Raw genomic sequence first — 16914 nt, forward strand, 5'->3', positions numbered from 1 at the left:
AAAGTCCCAAGAGGCTGAAGACACTTTCATTTTGTATCCTGCTATTGGGTGAGGGCCTGAGTTGGCATTGTTTCTAAAATTCTTATGCTAAAAATATGTTATTTTTAAAAAAAGACAATTTGTGGAGCCCAGATGGGCTCTGTTACTTATTCTGCCTGGCTGTGGCAGGATTCTGTAATGTAACCCATTTTTCTGCGTCTTTTTCTCCTTCAGGCCGGCAAGTCATGGACCTTGTGGAACTTATCTCTCTCTTCCCCACACTCGCGGGACTTGCAGGATTGCATGTTCCACCTCGCTGTCCCATTCCCTCATTTCATGTGGAGCTGTGCCGAGAAGGCCAGAGCCTTCTGAAGCATTTCCGATTTCATGACTTGGAAGAGGATCTGACCCTCCATGGTAATCCCCGTGAGTCCATTGCCTATAGCCAGTATCCCCGGCCTGCAGACTACCCTCAGTGGAATTCTGACAAGCCAAGTTTAAAGGATATAAAAGTCATGGGATATTCCATACGCACGATTGACTATAGGTATACTGTGTGGGTTGGCTTTAATCCCCATGACTTTCTGGCTAACTTTTCTGATATCCATGGAGGGGAACTGTATTTTGTAGATTCTGACCCTTTGCAGGATCATAATATGTATAATGACTCCCAAGGTGGATACCTTCCCCAATCATTGACACCTTGAGTTGTGACAACCACAGAGGGCATAGATAATGTGCTTCCTTCTAGCTGGTGACAGAATGAGTTAGAGCTGGTTATTTTGATTATTCTTAATATGGGAAGAAGTCTGAGGGGCATGCAATCAAAACTTGCATCACCAGTTTGGCCTAAGAATATATAACAGGCAAACATTTTGATTTGGTCTTTATTAATTTCTAATTGTTAATTGAACTGGGGCTTGGCTGATCCTTTCCTTTTTGTTTAACAGTCATAGCTTATTTATTGAATGGATAAGTTGAGAGTGAGCAAACTGAAGTCGTTGTTCCTTTAGATATCAGACCATAATAACCAAACATAAAGCTACATCCTAGAAATACTATTATTTATGGAACTTAGTGCATTTCACAAAGTAAGCATATACCAAATTAGATTTGACACCAAGTTTCTGGTTCTTTTGTTTATAATTTATCTTATTTAGCCCAATGTAGTAAAAATATTGTCAACATGTAATCCAGGTTTCTTTTTAAAATGTAAAGTTAAATAATAATGCTAGATGCCAAACTCTTAAAATCTTATCTTAAATTTTTGTTTCCAGGATTGCAAAATTTCAAAATTCAAAGATAAATTTATATGAAGTGATTAATGTGGAATTTCTACATTGAATAATAAATAATACTCAGTAAACTAGATATGAAATGTATGAGAAATTCAGTTAAAATTTTTTAGAGACTTTCTGACTTAAATAATAATTTGTAAGTAAATAATATGACCCACGGACCCAAAGGCCATCTATTAAAAGACATTGTTATTTACAATGGCAAACAGTTAAAGGCATAACTGTATCCATGAATTGAGTTACTCACAACCTTATTAGTGTTCTTCCTCAAGGGTGTTCTCTTGCAGACATTCATTTATCCAGGATTCAAGAAATATTCTACTTTTAATTACTGATTATAGAAAACATTAATTTTATTAAATTCTAAATTATTTTGAGAATTGTGAAAACTTTTCATTAGTATAATATTAGGTAATTTCTATTCCCCAAGAATATAGTTCTATATTCCCTAAATATGGAAGTAACCAAAAATGCAGGGGGTAGTGATAAGCTTAGCCTATGTCATCTTAAAAAGGATGCAATATTCACAACTCATATTTTCCATATGTTGAAGCTGATTAATTATCATTAGTAATCAGAAGAGTAATCCACTTTCTAAATAAACATCTAATGTAGTCCTCTATCAAAGAGACTAATTCTTAGTATTTCTGTCTGTACAAGTGCTTCATTGTTTAAAGGGAAATGTTTGTGAAACAAAATACAGCAAATTAGGGTAAGTTACTGTAGTATATTAAATGGTAACCAAAAAAGGCAAGATATTATATTAAAAGATTACCTAAAATCAGTAAAATTTCAGAAAGGTGTTTTTTTTAATTTGTTTTTTGTTTTTACTAAATAGCCCACAATAGAGGTATATATGGTAACACAGTGACCTTCTAAATGATTGACTTAGTGTTCTGGCAACAGTAATTTCTACTTCAGGAGCAAAGGCCTTACTCATCTCCCCCAGTCCTGAAGCTCACCTCTCTGTGGAAGTCTCAGCTTCACATGTAGATGGTTTCCCTCAGCGTTTTCTTTCTATGCTTCATCTTCTTCATGGCACTTAATCATTTCCACTAAGATTTTTACAATCCAATCTGTAAATTTCTCATGACATAGCTTCAGTGTATTTAGCTTTATTTCCTACTCCATAATTATAACACAGGGTTTTATTTTACATTCATTTGTTGTTCCTGTTGGCTACAATACGTACACTCATCATTTTTTCTCACTTGATTTCTTGAAGCAGTTTTATTATCAAAAATCTCTAAATTCTGCTCTTATTGAAATCATAAGCTGAACTATGCCAGAAGAGAGTGAAGTCAGATGTGCATCTGTCATTTTGACAGTAATTTACCTGTGTTACCAAAGCCACATCTGGGTCTTGCATGTTGATCTGTCTCTGCTGAAAGTGCTTCTGCCTTATCTTTGCTACAAGAGTGGGTGTAGCATCAGAATGCTTCAGCTCTCCTTAGGTTGTAGTTTTTCTTTGCCTCCCTTTACAGATGTCTCCTTTTAGAAGTGAAAGCTGCATTTCACGTTCAGTACCATGCTTTTCTAAATCATCGAACAGGTTATGGTTGCTTTTTTTCTTTTTGATACTGAACCCAAGTTAGAGACACTTTTGTTTCCTTTTGCATGTCTCCAACACACAGTGGGATAAGCAGCCACTTCTGGTTTTTAGGTATCAAAGCTGACCATGTTCTTTATCTTGACTTAGTTTAAATAAACCACATCTTTGCTGTTTCACATAACATTTATCCAATCTCACTGATCTGTACATCTTTAAAAAAAAAAAAAGTCTTTATTGATTTCAGAGAGGAAGGGAGAAGTAGAGAGAGATAGAAATATCAATGATGAGAGAGTCATTGATCGGCTGCCTCCTACACGTCCCCTACTGGGGATCGAGCCCGCAACCTAGACATGTGCCCTGACTGGGAATCGAACCGCTCTCTCCTGGATCATAGGTCAGCGCTCAACCCCTGAGCCACACTAGCAGGGCTGTACATCTTTTATTAATGGTTCTCCAGTCACTTTGTAGAAAGTCCCATTTCACTTGACCAAGGGTTCTTTTATATAGTTCAGTTGAAACCAGAATAAGTGATCCTAGAAATTTTGAATAGTCCTAATTCAGTGGCTCACAAATAGGTGGGTACATCAGAGAACCACCCGAAGGGCTTGTTAAAATCCAGTGTGCTGGGGCCTGCCCAAATGCAAAGGTTCTGATCCAGTGTGTCTGGGTGAGGCCTGAGAATTTGCATTTCTTACAAATCACCCTGCTCCTCTAAAGACCACACTGTGAGAACCACTACCCCTATGTGTGTGCTGTCCAGTAGCCACTAAGCACATGTGACTTTAATTTTAAATTAGTTAAAATTAAATAAATATTTCAAAATCAGAATCTCAGTTGCACTTGCTATATTTCAAGTGCTCAATGGCCACATGTGGTTGGTTAGTGGCTACCATATTGTACAACACAGATCTAGAACCTTTCTGTCATCACAGCAAGTTGATTGAATGGAGCTGCTCTAGATCAACTGAGTTTGAGCTGGATCCACCTGGTTGTTGGCAAGTTCTTCCTGTGGCTTGATTCTCTACCCTGGGTTTGGCAGCAAAGCCATATGCAGAAGTGAGTGAAGTGTGTTTTGTTTAAGCGTAGCATAGGGAGTTTGCTCTGGCAATCAGCCTCTTTTTCTCCATTTCCATGGCCATCGCCTCAGCCCTTCTCACCTCCTTCCCAAGTAGTTTACCCACCCCTCCTCTTTCCTCCCTCGTCCCTAAAGAATCCATGTGTCTTCCTGAAATCCCTATTTGATCCTGCCCTTTGAGAACACCGTTAGTGCCTACTACTGGGTCTACACAGACCTCCGCTGAGCAGTCAGAGTCTTCCCTGACTCCACAAAGCCCCTTTCCTCGGTTGACCAGTTTGCATACTGGTCCCGCACTCTCCTTTGCCAATCCCTGCCTCCCTATCCACCCCTAGGTTTTCCTCTTCTCCCTTCACCATCCATTCACTATCATTCTTCACACCCTGCTCCCACACTCCCACCTACAAGAGGCTGAGGGTTTGTGACTCTCTAGACTACATCATGGGATGAAGTGAACATCACCAAAGAATCTTGTGGTCCTCTTACTTAAAAAAGGCATTTTTGTTGATTATAAAATTGTGTTAATTATAGAAAAATTGGAAGACAGAAATGTAGTAAAAGGTAAGAAAATGCATCAGTATTTTACCCCAAGATAGTCACTTAATATCTTGTCTTTTTTGGTGTGTGAATTTTTACATAGTTGTGATCATAGTATGTGCTTTATTGTGCAATTTTGTATTCTTGTTTTTCTCTTCCACTATTACATGTTGTTATTAAAGATTTTTGCGAAGATGCTTTATACTGGTTAGAATATATTTTATTGTGTAGTTTTATCAATTTACATAGCCTTCTTTCAATTATTCAAAGTTTAGGTTATTTCCAAATTTTGTAAATAATTGTAAATAATGCTGTGATGAATAACTTTTTGAATATAATTTTTTATGTATTTCAAATTACTCTCTTAGGATAGTCTTTCAGTGCCACATTGTCAAAAGCTTCTCTATTTTGCTCTTCTTCCCACTCTCCTGCTACCTTAGGGTAGTGAAACTAAAAATAAAGCAAATAAGCATACAAATAAAAACCATAAAACCAATAAAATCCCTGAAAACCCACCGCTAACAATAATAGATAAAAGCGGTATCATGTTTTGCCTTCTAATTCTTTGCTCATTGATGAATTTGATCATCTCCTCTTTGTACTATTTTGGACATCTGTATTTCCAGGATGTGAAATTGCCTTTTAATTTGGATTATGGGTTTCACTTTTTAAGTAATGAAACAAATTGCTCTTTTCCTATGTGATTTTTCCTCCCTGTATTTTCCTGTTAAACCTGGAGAACTTTCTCAATCTGGTGACTGAATAAATATTCATAGTCCTTTGTTTTTTTGTGGTTTGGTTTTATACTTGATTTATCCTGACTCTCTACCCCACTAGCAAAGTAACACATGTTCACTGTGGAAAATGATGATGATGAAAAGTCCACCTTCCAGAATATAACCACTATTGACATGTGCATTTTTTCTGCTATTTTCTCACCTACATATGTACAGATATGGACATTTTTATCTTTACATAGCTGAAATTTACCACGTACAATCCTGTATCCTGCTTTTTTGATCTAAAATAATGTTAATGTGGTTTTTCGTGAAAGTGACGATTCTTGGTTAGCAGTTGTAATGGCTTTACCTTCCTATACTAATCTTTCAACTGAAATTCTCAATTTGTATGCATTTTTAAAAACTGTGGTAAAATACACATAACATGAAATTTACCGTCTTAAACATTATTATATGTGCAGTTCAGTGGCAATAAGTACACTCACGTTGTTGTGCTATTGTCACCTCCATCCATCCACAGAGCTCTTATCCTCTTGCCAAACTGAAACTCTGTTCCCATTAAACACTATCTTTGCATTCTTCCCCTCCCTCTAACACTTGGCTCCCACCATTCTATTTTCTGTCCCTATGAATTTGACTACTCTAGGAACCTCATATAAGTGGAATCATACAATATTTGTCTTTTTGAGTTTGGCTTATTTCACTTAGAATAATATTGTTAAGGTTCATCCATGTTGTAGCATATTGCAGAATTTCCTTTTTAAAGGCTGATTAATGTTACATTGTATGGATTGGCCACGTTTTGTTTATCCATTCATCCCTTGATGGACACTTGGTTTGTTTCTAATTTTTGGCTATTGCAAATAATGCTGCTATGATCATGGCTATACAGCTATCTGAGTCTCTGTTTTTCATTCTTTTGGGTATATACCCAGCCTACATTCATCTTTAATCATTTAAAAATGTTGGGGTGTGTGCTGAGACATGAGCAACGTAACTCTGAAGGAACCTCACCCAGTCTACAGAGGGCAAGATTTCTCTGAATGATGGATGACAAAGGCTGGCTCTTCTCCCCTCTAGGGCCAACCTCACTGATGCCTGCCAGGTTCCCAAGGCACCATGTGAGGCGCTTTGGGTATAAATTCAGAAACTGGGTTTATCCCCTTCTCCTTGCCCAAATCCAACCTGAAGTTATAACTCCTCTGAGGAGTCTCTTGAATTCTGGCCTCGGATCCAGCATTGAAATAGAACCCAGCTGTCCCCTTTGGTCTCCACCCATTTCCTTTTTTGGCCTTAGGTTTAGCCTATTGTGGTTGAGCATGCTGTCAGCCTAGCCCGTCTCTGCCCCAATGCACTCTGTGTCCCCTTAGCACTCCTGGTCAGTCTCTTTTCTGCTCATGAGAACTTGAAGCTGAGAGGGCTGTCATTAATTGGTGCCCTCGGATTGCTCATAGTGTTGCCATGGTAGGTAAGAGCCCTCCCTGTTCTCAGGACTTGCCTTCCCCATGCTGTTGAAGCTCCTGCTGGCATCCCTGTCCATTTGCCCACCTGGTGGTGCAGGTGCCACTTTCCTCTGAAGTGTCTGCTGAAATACTGGCAGTCTGATGTTGTGGTGAGCCTACCTTCAAGGGCTTTTCTTTGTGACAGAGTTTGCTGGCTGTTACTCCACATCCCACACAAGATCACTGGCAGCCAATGGTGCTAGTCACCGAAAAATACCCTTGTTTGACTCTGGATTCTTAGATCTCTGATGGGGGTGAGTCCAGGCTGAAGAAAACAAACATGGCTTGGGAAGGCTCTAAATGAGGTGTCTTGAAACCACTTGCATGTGCCTGCACAGGATCACGTGGCAAAGCCCAGGCAGGAGGAGCAGAGTCCCACTGCCAGCAGGGAACAAAGGTCTAGTGTATTTGGTACCTACTAGGAAGCAAGAGTTAGGATGTGGGCAAAGAGAGGAGCAAAGGCCAGTGGTAAACTGCTGTTGCTTTATTCTGCCTGTGAAGGTCAAGAACCATTGCTTTATATGAGTAAGATGGTTTGGAGTAGGACTGAGGCTGACCTTGACACAGCCCTTGTCCTAATTTATCGTAATTTTGGTTGTGTTTTGGAAAGAAACTTTTACAGGTGATTTATATTCAAAACTCTTCATTTACTTAACGGGTTTTATGAATTCGTCTCTTCCATGCTGTTAAAAAGATATTTGTGTTAAGGGTAGCATGAGTTATTGTATGATTAAATCATGTTAAATTTGCCATTATCATTCTGTGTACAATCCTTCCTGTTGTTTTGGGACTGCTTGATGCTTCCTTAAAATAAATGAAACCATTTAACAAATCTTGATACTGTGGTACAGGTTTGCTCTCTTCCAGTATCCAAAATGTTCCCATCCATGTGAGGATAGGGCAAGTAGGGGTGAGTGGCTCTTGAGTGTAGAAATGCCTTTCTGAGCAGTAATATTTCTCCAAGCTTGCCCTGAAGTTAGAAACTCCTCAGAAAGAAGGAAGTGGGGTGATCAGTCAGGTGGGCCTTTGTTTAGGGAAACCAGATATGCAATAGCAGCCACTTAAAAGAGAACTGACTCATCTTCTGGAAGGAAATGCGTGAGTTCCTGAGGTTTCAACTGGAAAAGTACCTACTTAGTGCCTTGACTTAAGTGCGCTTTGATGAACCTTGATAGTTACCAAACAGGTGGGCCCCAGAACCAAGAAGCTAGGGGGGTGACACAAGGGAGCAATGTGATACATACAAACCTTTAGCATTTTGGTCAAGAGCTTATGATGGGGACTTAGTGTAACATAGTTGCCAGGAAGTGAAAGGAATGTTGGGCTACATAAATGGGTATTCAGGAGGAGGGAGATGGTCAGCTGTTCTTCCTACACAGTCAGCAGGCACCTGGAGAATTGTATTTAGCCAAGGATCCAGAGTTGTTATAGAAATATGCACAAACAGGAAACCCAACATGGCATGTGAGGAACAGCCTAAGGAGGAATGTTCAACTTGGGAGAGAAAAACTTGGGAGCATGTGGCAGGGGATAGTAATGAGGGGCAAAGCATGGTGCTGTCTTGAAATCTCTGCAGAACCATTATAGGCAAGAGAGATTGGACATGCTCTCTAATGGCCTTAAGGAACGAACCAGCACCAGAGGCTGAAGGAGACAGATGGAAGTTCAGTGAAAGGTTGGATGTTAACAGCAACTCATGGTTGGAAGACTCTGTTCCTTGTTGTGGTAAGCTCTCTGTCACCTGAGGTATGTAAGCAATACCTAGGCTGGTAGTTCTCAACAAGGGTGATTCTACCCTCAGGGGACATTGGGCAGTGTGTGAACTCATTTTTTATTGTCACAACTTGGGGGCAGTGCTACTGGCATTGAGTGGGGAGAGGCCAGGGGTGATCGGACAACCCCAACAACAAAAACCATCTGGCCCCAAATGGCAATAGTGCCGAGGTTGAGGCTGAGGAACTCTGACACAGGCAATCATTTGACAGAGCAGGGCAATTACTAACCTCCCTTCTGTCTCTGAGATTCATGATTTGAGGAATACACACCCAATTATTAAAATAATGTGCTAAGTATATAAAATGAGTATCCCTTTGCACATAGCCTTGAAAAATCTTTAAGGACAAGGAGCTTTCAAATAAATATGAAGATTTTAAAACAATAACAAAGTTTCTATAGTAATAGTTGATTGGATTTTTCCTTTCTTCCTATCCAGAGAGATTCTCCCATCTCAGTTTCTTCTCTGATAGAAGGGGAGTTATGTATACTCAGTAATTTCTTTTAAAAAATAATATTGGATTCCTCCCTTATTGCCGTATTATTTACATATCACAGAAAAATTAGAAAAATATTAGAAAGCAAAGACAATCTAACACCACTGTTAACCTGGCATAGCCTTTCCAATGCATAATATATTGAACAATTTTACATTCTATCAGTTTTTCTACATCCTATATTACAACCTGCTTTTCATGCTGCATGATTTCTAAGGGGTTCCTCAACTCCAACTTTCTGTGACACACAAATATGAAGCATTGGCATGTGAGAACGTGATACTATTTCCTGGAGGACAAAACTGGTTTCCTTCTTTTCCCATGAGAGCTTATAAATGTGAACTGCTCTTTTCAGCCTTGACCTTCATGACTACTGGCCACAGGGCCTGGAAAGCATTGCAACCACATGGGGTGTAGACATCCACCAAAAGGCTATGTGGATTTTACCTCCTTCAGTATATCCTGAACCTGTTCAGGCATCTATCTATACCCATACCATTCCATGCCACCCTCTCCTATTGGTTGGTCACCTGACCGCTTCCTAAGTGGTTGTCTACTCCTGCTGCCCTGCAGTCCAGTTCACATAGTTCTGAAGATGATCTTTGCAAAATGCAAATCTGATCATGTCACTGCTCACTGCTTGTACATCCCGCATCCCCACACACAGTGTTCAGTGGCTTCCAGTTGAAGTGATGATAGGCAGAAAGCACTTTAACCTGGCCTTTGTGTATACTCTTCATGATTTGGTCCCTACTGACCTGCCACAGATCCTTGACCCTCCCTTCCCAAGGGCATCCTCCCCTAATGCCTTTTAGTAGGTTAGGTTATAGTGTATGTACCACTTTTTCTTAGCCCTCAGCTCAGTTGTACTTTCACATTCATTTATATAATTATTTCATTTGTATGTGTTTCCCCCCAGTGAGCTCCTTGGGGGCATAGAGTGTCTGTTTTTGTACTATTATCTCTCAGTGCCTAGCACATGGTAACCCCGCAACAAATATTAGTGGCATGAATGAATACTTGTATGAGTATTAACTAACTCTAAAGGATTAAATTGTAGAAATGAAATTTCCAGGTGAAAGGCACATATAGAGGACATTTGTCATGATTTTGGCCACCAGCATGATAAACATGTTCCTCTGCTGGGGAAATTCCCCATGCTAATACTTTGGGTGGGAAGCAGAGCTCACTTGCCATTGTAAAGGCACAAAATACCAGGTGGCCACTTTTCCTGTGGTTCCCTTTTGGCTAGAGAGCAGTTATGTGACCCTGACCCAGTTAAGCAGATACCCTCTTCCCCAATTTGTGAGATAGGAACCACGGTGACTCCATCTTTGTGGTAGGAAGCAGTGTGGCATGGCACAGCACACAGGCTCTGCAGCAGCAGTGGGCTAGCAGGGGCCACCAGTGTTAGCAGTGGCAATGGCAGAGAGTCAGAGTTGGGAGGACTCCAGCGCAATTCCTTATTCCATGAGAGGAGCTGAAGCCCAGAGGAGGGAAGCCACTCAGCCAAGGATTCACAGCTAGCCAAGCGGCAGCAGACCTCAGACCCAAGTCCACCAAGTCTATTCTGTGGCCACCTCTAAGTTCAGTTCTCTGTGGCAGCTGTTGCAAAGGCTGTGGCTTGGGCAGCCTTTTTCTTTCCCATCCAGGAGGTAGGCTTCAGCTGAAATAATGAGCAAATAAGCCAACTAAAAGCTGTGGAGCTGCTAAAAAATCAACTTGTGAAAGGAGACAGACTGGTGACCACCCATTTGGAAAACTGCCTTTTTATGTAAATGAAGGGCATGAGTGTGTGTGTGTGTGTGTGTGTGTGTGTGTGTAAGGATCAAGCTAGAGCCCCTTTTTGGCCACATTTTTTTCTTTCCCTTCATTCTTTGTATTGCTTTCAAATCAAAGGGAAGCTGTGGCAGAGAACCTCTTGCCCTGAGCTACATATATGAAAATGAACAAGGTTATGGGAGTAGTGTGTTTTCAATAATAGATTTGTGGTGCCTCCCTTTGTTGGAAATAAAGGGAGATGGCCGCTAGGTTGGTGGTAAGAGGGAGTGGGTGGGGTAGGGGTTCTAATTCAGTGGTTTTACCTTTCCCACACACCCCAACTATCTACTTAAGCATAACCCAATGCGTAGAAAAAGAATCCCGAGCCCAACCATCTCTCATTCTATTAAAGGTTTTTTGGTTTTTTTTACGTCTCCACCACCACAGCTTGATAATTGAAGAAAAATATTCACAAAGCCGAGTCTGTTTTGAAGAAAACGTCTGTAAAATTGTGTCAGCAGATATGTTACACGTTCTCAGGCAAGATGAAATACAGCCCTGATCTGGTCGGAGCTTCACAGCGGCAGGAAAGAGCTTTGTTTCCAAGTAGTGCACTTGGACTTCTGCCTTTTGGCTGCCATCCTTCCACACCGCCAAGGCCCTAGAGCTGTGAGGTGCACCACTGCTCCCTCAAAGCGCGGGAGGGTGCTAGCCCGGGGTGGAGACAGCATGCGGTTCCCCGAGAGGCCAGTGGAGGCCGCTGTGGCGACAAGAACGGGGAAGAGGGCGAGCAGCTGGTGGGGGCGGGGAGGGGGGGGCTCTCCTAGCAGTAATGACGGTCACACTCACGCACTGACTGCTCTCGTATTCTAGTCCAGAATTTTAAAGACACTGTTATGAATTAACGAGGATAAAAGACTCGGCAGATGAAACGTTGATTTCAGATCCCCTGAGGTTGTTTTCTAACTGCTTTTCTAACTCATTTCCCCCTCTCTAGGACTGGGTCTCATTTGCATCCTTCCAGATGCAGGCTTTGTATATCTTGAATACAATCCTCCAAAAATGATACAAGAGGAAGAATTGTGGCTGCAGCCTGTAGTATTTATCCCCAAATACTTTTGCAAAACAGGATATTGCACTGTTTTCTCCATTAACAAGTAATAGCGGCAGGTGTGAAGCACCAAGTGGGCTGCAGGAATAGGGCTGCGGGATAAAATTTGGACGCCCAGATAAATATGAATTTCAGATGAACAATGAATAATTGATTACTGTAGGTAATGATTTGTTGTTTCTTAGAACTTCCAATTTAACTAGATGTCCTGCATTTTGATTTGCAAACTCTGACCACCCTACACAGGAAGGGTGGCTCTGCTCAGGTAGCATTGAACTGCCCTGAGGGAACTTGGAGACTTTGAGTGGTCAGAACTGAAGCCATGCACAGGCAGTTCTAATCCCAGATGGGTGCCATACATTCAGACAGAGAAAGAATGGGCTCTCAGACCTGCCTATTGGTAAGGCGCCTCAGAGGAAGGAGTTGCTCACTGAGAAGTGGTAGCTAGAGGTAATGTTCTATTTTCCTCTTTTTGGTTATTGCCCTCCCCTTAACAGCTGCACAGGCACACCAATTTCTGAGGACTTGATTCCCAGCCTCACTGAGTTTAATTGATGGTCACCTGTGTCCTGACTGTGGGAGAACCTGTGCACACATGCTGTACTGATACAGGCCCTTTCCTCTGGTGTGGTCACCACTGGCCCTGCAGTGGGACTGGGGCTGCAGGTGGGACCAGCAGTAGATTTAACTCTGGGCAGCCAGAGAAAGAGGTGAAGCAAGCAAGGGGCCTTTGCATTGTATTGTAGATGACACACTAGGCATTTTGAATGTGCAGCTCCTTGAAGTCCTTGAGGACCGAACACATAAATGTTCACCTTCTCTGACTCCACAAAGCCCTCCCACATGGTTAGAGGTCTCTAGGACTCAGTGGGGATGTGCAGCCCTGGAATTTCCATTTTCTGGTTTGGTAAATAAAAAACATTTCCTGAGGATCCCCCAACCTCTGGTCCACTCCTGTGGGTCTACTTGCACCTCCAGGTAGCCCAGGAGAAATCCTGGGGGGCAGAGATCTGGAAGAGCCCACACAGATTGAGGTTGATCCCATTCTGCCACCTGAGAGTTGGATGACTTTGTACAAGCCCCTTTCCCTCTCTGGGCCTGTTTGCTCGGGAGAAGGATGCCCTCAGTGAGCAAGTGCTGAGAATGTGCCACATCTGGGTAGGGTCTAGCATCAGCCCATGTGTCTTCTCATTTTGCAAACTCCTTGAAATCAGGGAGAAGGTGGGGCCCACTTGAAACTGATAAATCTGCACATCCCAGGCCACCACTGCTGTAGTAGAAACATTTAAGAGGGAAGGAGGTCTCTGATTAGGGGATTCTTCTGAAAACAAAGGCAGCTTTTAAATACAATTACTACTCTGCAAGTATCAAAGTTGATGGCAATTATTTGGAACATTTTTTTATTGTTTGCCTAGGCTGTGAACACCTGGAAGTTAGGGAATATGTTCCCATCTCTGCCCTCCCAGTACTGAGATTCAAGCCCTGACCCTGACCCTGACCTTGACTGTTACCCATGGAGTGACCTGGGAAAAATTTCCCTGGCCTTGGGTCTCCCCATCTAGGATCTGTCCTTCCCTGCTGTCATATTTTAGAGTCCCATGAAAGGCCAGCTATTCTCTGCATAGGAGCTCTGTTCATTGTAAATGGCAATATACAATCATAAATTTATTTCATTTCTTTCTAGTTCTTTCTAGAACTAGACCTGGATGAGTTTAACTTCAAACCTAACTCACACGCATACACATTTCCTGAGTTCCTTGGGTTGGAGGGGTCCCAGACTGGCATGGTACTGGGCCAGACAGTAGCTTGAAGGCCGCTTCCAGGGTAGGGGAGACCAGGACTGGGGGAGGCTAACTGACAGAAGGGGTGGGGACACGGGTTACTGTACAGGTCATCACCTCTAGAGGCTAGACCTTGATCTGGATAGCTGGCCCTGCCCTGGTATTCACAAGTCCAAAGCCTAGGAGAACATTATTTCCTCAAAGGGTCCAGGGCTGTAGAAAATGTCACCTGCCTAATTTGTCTGCTCACCCAGTCTTTAGACCTGCCACTTTTCTCTCACATTACCTGGCTTCATTTCCTTCATAGTACCCACCATTTTCTGAACTTATTATATTCTTGGTAGTGAGTCATCATTGTATATTTCCAGCAATAGAACATTGGATCCAGAGAGCAGGGACCTTGTGGTATCTTATTTATCACTATATTCTCAGATCACAGAACAGGGCCTCAGAAGTGTTTGCAAAGTATTTATTGCATCACTTTTTGACCACTGTTTGAGAGCTTGTTGCATGGCATGTGAAAATGGGCCCTGATTTCAGAGTGTGAATTCTGACTCCACCCAGGACTAGGTGTGTGGCCTTAGGTAAGTGCATTAACCTATCTGAGCCTTAATCAGTCTTCTCAAGTGTAAAGGGGATGATACATCCTGCCTATCTCAGACCGTGTAAACTATCCGACGTTCTAAACCCAGAGCATCAGAATGGTTATAGTACTGCAACAACAGCCTTAATCTTGGGGGTCAGTGTCCCCATTGCTGACATTAGGACCCTCTTCTAATCTCTGGTCCAGATGGCTTTAGGTTCCTTGTTCATGGCATCAAACTGACCTTGGAAGATTATGTACTCACACAGGAGAAAAGCTTGCCTGTTTTCCCACTGAGAGTTGGGAGCCTCAGATTCTCATTTCCCAGCATCCACACTTCCCCAGCTGGTCCTTGCAGTTAACTTCTGACAGAAAAGCAGGTCAAAGGTAGGAGTGAGGGCGCAGAGGTTGGACCTTATTTGCTAAAGCATTTCCTCTGTGGAAGGCTCTGGCTGTCTCTGTCATGGTTTCCCACCCAACCTGCAGCCTTTTGCTTTTTTTTCTGTTGATGTGCTGCAGCTGTGTAAGTTGTAGCCACCCCCCCCCACCCCCCCACCCCGCCGCCACAGCCATGATGGAGGAGGGCCCAGCTTTTTCCATAACTGAAAGCAGAACTTGTCCCATGCTCCTTCTTGCAGGAGCTGACCAGACCAATGTCGACAGGTTGTATCCCTAGGTAGTTGGAGGATTCCTACACCAGCTCCTTTTGCCACTATTAATCTACTAGGGTTTGCCATCTCTGCTGAGTTTATCTTGCAAATCCACTTTCCAAGATCCACAGCCTTAGATTCCATAACAAGAGAAGCTGCAGCATCTGTAAGCACTTTGGCAAATATTTGAATGAGCTCTAGGCTCATGTGTGGGGATTCGAGAATAACAGGACCAGCTTTGTGTCTCTTGTTTTGTTCTTAACTCCCCTAAAGGCCACTGGAATCAGAGACTGAAATAACTCACTGTGCTTAGAGGTACTCATTCACTCATGTGTTCCTTTTCTCAGTCCATTAATACAGAGTACTGCTTACTCTTGGCCAGGCCCCATGCTGGACTCAGCTGTGGATGGATCATCAGATCTGGCCTTTGGAAGTGACACTAAGTTCAAGCTCCAGTCCCTTGGGTGTGGGTTTTTTGGGGCTAGGACGGGTGGTCTCTGCAGCATCTGTCAGAAAATGGAGTAGGCTTGAATCAGTACTAAGTGTGTGGTGAAGGTGGCAGGGTAGGGTGGAGCTAGAAGGCACACTTGACTCTAGCTTCAAGGAGCTAATAAAGCAGCAGAGGTGGGAAAATGAGGTAGTTACTGCCAGTCATTGTCAAAGTCATGATGATGCATTTCAGAAAGTTTCCGAATATAGTCCAGAACAAGGAGGACAAACAGGTTTTTTTCTTTCATGCTAGGTCCTGTTGACTGCAAAAAGCTGCCTTAGAGTGTGTCTTGAGAAAGTTTCTGAGGATGCGACCAGGCCCAGAAGAGATCAACTCATGATGTCTGCCATGGATGCAGGAAGGGGAGTACTAGGCAAGTGTTTACAAAATCTTCAAGGTGGAATCCGTGCCAGTGAGGACATAGAATTTTTAGTCTGAGCTCTACAGCTAACTAGTTTTGTGACTTGAGCAAGTCACTTAGCTCTGCATATGTTTATGTGTGCATCTATCTATATGTATATCTATCATCTATCTGTACATATACATACATATATATTACAAATATATTTCTTCTTTTTGAGGGGACCTCAGTGTTTTTCTCTTAGGACCTTCAACTGATTGGATAAGGCCCACCCACACATGGAGGGTAACCTGCTTTACTCAGAGATTACTGATTTAAATGTTAATCACATCTAAAGAATAACTTAATAGAACAAACACACTGATGCTTGACCATACAGCTGGGCATCATGGCCTAGGCAAATTGACACATAAAATTAACCATCACAGTGGGGATCTCAGGACATACCTGCAAAGGAATGAAGAAATGATACAGGGAAGGAAAGTAGCTAAAAAAGGTATGTTATACAAGTAAGTTACTACTGTGGACAGCAGAAACTTACTCCTTATGGGGAACTCTAGATACCAGAGTAGAACACGTGCCTCCAACTTGTCATGCCCAAGGGGTGAAGGAGCTGGCTCATTCATACAATAACTCCCATCAGTCATTGGTTCAGAGCTGCTTCCAGTGTAGGGAATAATGTGTCATCCTTCAGGGCTGCCACATGGGCAGGTTGAGCAGACATCAGTAGTTAGAGACAGCACTCAGACAAAGACTCTGATTCTGGCATTTGGAAGTTGGGTCAGGGTGCATGGAAATGGTAAGGGCTAAGGGACATGGGTGGGGCACAGAGAATGTCTAGAAAAACAGAGAAAATAATACATTCTCAATCTCCCTCTTTTTTTTTTTTTTTTAAACATATCTTTATTGATTTCAGAGAGAGGAAAGGAGGAGAGAGAGATAGAAACATCAATGATGAGAGAGTCATTGATCGGCTGCCTAGCCCGCAACCTGGGCATGTGCCCTGACCGGGAATCGAACCCCAATCTCCTGGATCCTAGGTCGATGCTCAACTGCTGAGCCACGCCCGGCCGGGCTCAGTCTCCCTCTTTGAGAGTTTGTAACAGTAAAATAAGAAAATGGGTATGAAAGTACTGGCAGTCTTTATAAATGAGGTTTAATTAATTATTTAATTAAAAAGCTAGAACTTTTAATTAACCTAAATACCCTATTTCTTCAATATTC

General features: G+C 42.3%; 1 protein-coding gene across 3 annotated transcripts in view; it reads left to right on the forward strand.

Annotated features, from left to right (window-relative positions):
• IDS (iduronate 2-sulfatase) overlaps positions 1 to 15913 on the forward strand; it is a 34338-nt gene extending 18425 nt beyond the window's left edge. For 2 of the 3 annotated variants that reach the window (XM_081126442.1, XM_081126444.1), the window contains one exon: positions 214 to 3043. In XM_081126442.1, the coding sequence (XP_080982568.1) occupies positions 214 to 686 (473 nt within the window). In that variant the 3' untranslated portion in view covers positions 687 to 3043. Of the gene's footprint in view, positions 1 to 213; positions 3044 to 15581 lie in introns of those variants that run through there. The other variant, XM_081126443.1, reaches the window with a different exon arrangement.
• Positions 15914 to 16914: the final 1001 nt, after the last annotated feature.

This window comes from Miniopterus schreibersii (assembly GCF_964146895.1).
Source record: "Miniopterus schreibersii genome assembly, chromosome: X".
NCBI lineage: Eukaryota > Metazoa > Chordata > Mammalia > Chiroptera > Miniopteridae > Miniopterus > Miniopterus schreibersii.